Raw genomic sequence first — 3,656 nt, forward strand, 5'->3', positions numbered from 1 at the left:
GTAAAACGTGTCAGGGAATATAGCACCGTGTGTTATAATCACGAAACTTTTCTCTTCACGTAAACATCGAGCAAGGTTGTATATATGATTATTATTTTTTTCCAATTCTATTCATCGCTTTTTTCTTCCCCACACAGCAATAAATAAGACTAAGCTTTATACTCTCTTGATCAACAATTATTTTATTAAGTTATCTTTACTTTTTTTTCTTTTACTGAAACACATTTCACTAAAGCGCGCATGCTCAACAGGTTCACCTGTGTACATGTAAGTATTAAAAACACCAAACAAATGAATATGAAATTCGAAGAGACAGAGCAGATCGTTTTTAAATAGGCAAATAAACATTATTTATAAAACTTGAAAGTAAAGTAAAAATAACACAGTTCTTTTCAACATGAAATACCCACAGAGAACAGCAGGTTAGGCGCTCGGATGCCTTCATACCCTTTTTTTTGTATTTTTTTCTTCTTTTTTACTTTTCATCTCGGGGCGTTGGTTTATTAGTCCGTCAAATATGTTTCGTCCGTATTAAGTTCAGTTATCCACACGTGGGTAAAACGCAAACAAAAAAAATGTAGGCCTAAAAGGAAAAAGGACGGGCTCCGCCGCAGATCACAGATCCCCTCATGTTTTGGCACCCGTCAAATATCAGTTTGTGTATGTGTGTGTGTGTGTGTGTGTGGGTATGTGCGTGTGTGTGTGTATCTTTTACTCGACGCAGGCACTATGACTTGTTTTATTGGATTGTCTTTCACTCGTATCCCCCCTTCAATTCATCACCACCGTCGATCGGCCCGTCAGATGTCACATTCACTGTCGCTGGAGGTGATGGAGATGGCCGAGGCGGCTGCTTTGCTGGACAGACTGGCCTCCGGACTGGACGAGTTCCCCAGGCGGTCCACGGTACCGTCCTCGTCAGCCAGGGAGCGAACCGAGCCGCCGGAGAGGACCTGCTGCTGGAGCCTGTGCAGAAGACACGGAGAGACGGGGCAACGTGACATAAACACTGGGCACAGAGTTTATTCTTTACAGTGTAATAAAAAAAAAAAAAATCAGATTTTGGAAACAAAATCACAACAATTTGGGGGGAAATGAATGTGAAAAATAAGATCTTCTTTAACTGAGAGTTATTTTTATTTTATAGACCTTTATGTATTTGTCTGCTGTGTATTTTCCCTTACAATCCTGAAACATCTCAACCATCGGCTTGTTTTATTTCATTTTCACTTTAATAAAAAACACAATATGAAATTTAATTACGTAAAAATGGCATTTTTTGCACTATGCATGGTTGTAAATATCCCTAATTCCCAAACAAATAGCCCTGTTATGGTAGATTTTATTGAGCATTACCCGCCACATCAAGACCGTTACTATAAAACAGGCTACGCTGATAGGATAGATATAGCTAAATGTGCCATTTTACGAAGAGCCTACTTAATGTAGACCTACGGATTATACCACTAACTACAGCATACACACACTGGTTAATGATGGGCTGTTTTAGCTGTATTAAAGAGGACTACAGTGACCTCAACCCACACTGTAATAGGTCTATCAAAATAATTTCTTCGATTATAATGGAAAATAAGGCCTACATCCCATTATTTATTGAAATAGATCTATAGGCCTCTGATATTATCTTTATTATTATTATAATTAAAATAGATATGCATTGGCTTATAGGGCACAATCAAAAATCCAATAAATATAAAATAACATGCAGAATTACTAGCTATGGCCTTTAATGTTCTCCAGTATTGTTTTAATCTTAAAAGTAAAACCAATAATCCAGATATTTGTTCTCCCAATAATCTGAAATGCATTATGAAATGTTTGTTTTTATAGTCACCACTGCTGATTTGTTTTTCTGCATTTAAATCCCCTAAAATATGTCACACTGCAGGCAGCATTTAGGACCAAAGAAAAGCCCCGGTGATTGTAGGATTACAGGACGATTCTGAGTAAATATTTAGAGACATTGTGTCAAAACTGAATAGCTCCGAGCAGCGTGGACTGCAGCCTGTTTAGCTATATTAAACTGAAATCACAGGGTGTGTTCTTGTTCTTTATTTAGAAATAGTTCGGCTTCTGTTGCAGCTATCATGATCATAACCAGAGGTGCATGCAGCTCACCTGTTCTTCGCAGCCGCTGCTCTGTCTCTTTGTCTGCGATTTTTGAACCAGTTTCCTACTTGTGTGGGTGTAAGTCCTGTAGCCTGTGCAAGCTCCCTCTTTTTACTGGGGTTCGGGTAGGGATCCTGCAAATACCATTCTCTTAACAAATGCCGGGTTCTCTCCTTGAAGCAGTGGGTTTTCTGCTCTCCATCCCATATGGTTCTGGGTAGGGGGAACTTCTTCCTCACCCTGTATTTGTCCACCGGACCCAGCGGGCGTCCCCGCAGCTTTTCAGCCTCCTGGTAGTGCGCTTCCAGCCACAGCGCCTGCAGCTTAGTGTGCGACTCTTTGGTGAACTTGTGGTTCTCCAGGATGTGGTAGAGTTCTCGGAAATTGCCGGTGTGGAAGGCGACGACGGCCCGGGCCCTCAGCACCGACTCGTTCTTGTTGAGGACCTCGCAGGCCGCTGGCGCGACGGGCAGCGACCAGAGGAAGCGGCCGAGGCGCTCGACGTCCCCGCTCTCCTCCAGAGTCTCGCAGACCCCGGCGACCTGCTGGGGGCTGAAATTCAAGATGGGCAGCTGAAACATGGAGGCTTCTCCTGTGTTTCCCTCTCCCCCTCCTTTCTCCTCTCTCTCTCCTCCGCGTCGAGTCCTCCTGCTTCTGCTTTCCGTGCGCCGAGGCAGTCCAAGACGCCGAAAAAAACAAGGCAATCCCCAAAGTTACCGAACCAATCGCCTGACCAGCCGTGAAAAACGCAAACCCCAAACGCCGCGGAGGAGGAACGATGCTGCATGCGTGGGGGCCGGCTACCGCATCCTCGGGCTGGCCAAACTTGGCAGTCAACAGGGGCTGAAGGTGCGGGAGGAAATTAAACCCGGAGCCGCGATGTATTTTTCAAGGTAGGCTCGGATTGAAAGTACGAAAGAATTAAAGCCGGAGCCGAGATGTATTTTTTAAGGGGGGAGAAAAAGACAGTCAAACCCCCTCCGATGATTTCCTATTGGACTTGGCAGATTGGCTGCCCGGTTGCCATGGATGCACGTCAATCACTGTCAAGTTCGGCCAATCGGGCGTAAAGGAGATCTCAGCACCTCCCTTTTTCAAAAATAATATAAACATTTTGACCTTTTTGCTTCGCGTCTTCAAACGTTTAGCTGCCCCGCCGTGCTTTTTCCAAACACCCTCTGCCTTTGTGTTAAAGGAAAAACTCTTCAGTCTATATAGTCAAGTGCCAAAGCAGGCAAACACGCTCAGCTCAGTCTCCCTTTAGAGCTCTTGAAACGGGCTTCACAGCAAAGACACATCCCCGCCGACGAGGCTGCCCTAACACTCAGAAACAGCCTATTAAATGTTAGACAATATCATGCACACAGTTGAGAATTACACAGTATGAATAAAGGCTATACATAATTAACTGTGGCTTTTATAGTCTCTCCTTTAATATATTTATCATATAATATTCCTATATCATGTCTCGTGGCTAAATGTTAAGGCTACTGCAACTGGAATATACCTTATGTCTACATTTAAAA

The 3,656-nt window shown here is 43.5% G+C and overlaps 1 protein-coding gene across 1 annotated transcript; it reads right to left on the bottom strand.

Annotated features, from left to right (window-relative positions):
* Positions 1-800: 800 nt before the first annotated feature.
* Positions 801-2,711, bottom strand: LOC310954609 (homeobox protein SIX6; the record flags this gene model as incomplete). The annotated part of the gene is made up of 2 exons (XM_083924180.1): positions 801-966; positions 2,140-2,711. 2 exons carry the CDS (start codon positions 2,709-2,711, stop codon positions 801-803), a joined length of 738 nt encoding a protein of 245 aa, XP_083780306.1.
* Between the last annotated feature and the right edge of the window lie 945 nt (positions 2,712-3,656).

This window comes from Echiichthys vipera (genome assembly GCF_963691815.1).
Source record: "Echiichthys vipera genome assembly, chromosome: 12".
Taxonomy (NCBI): Eukaryota; Metazoa; Chordata; class Actinopteri; order Perciformes; family Trachinidae; genus Echiichthys; species Echiichthys vipera.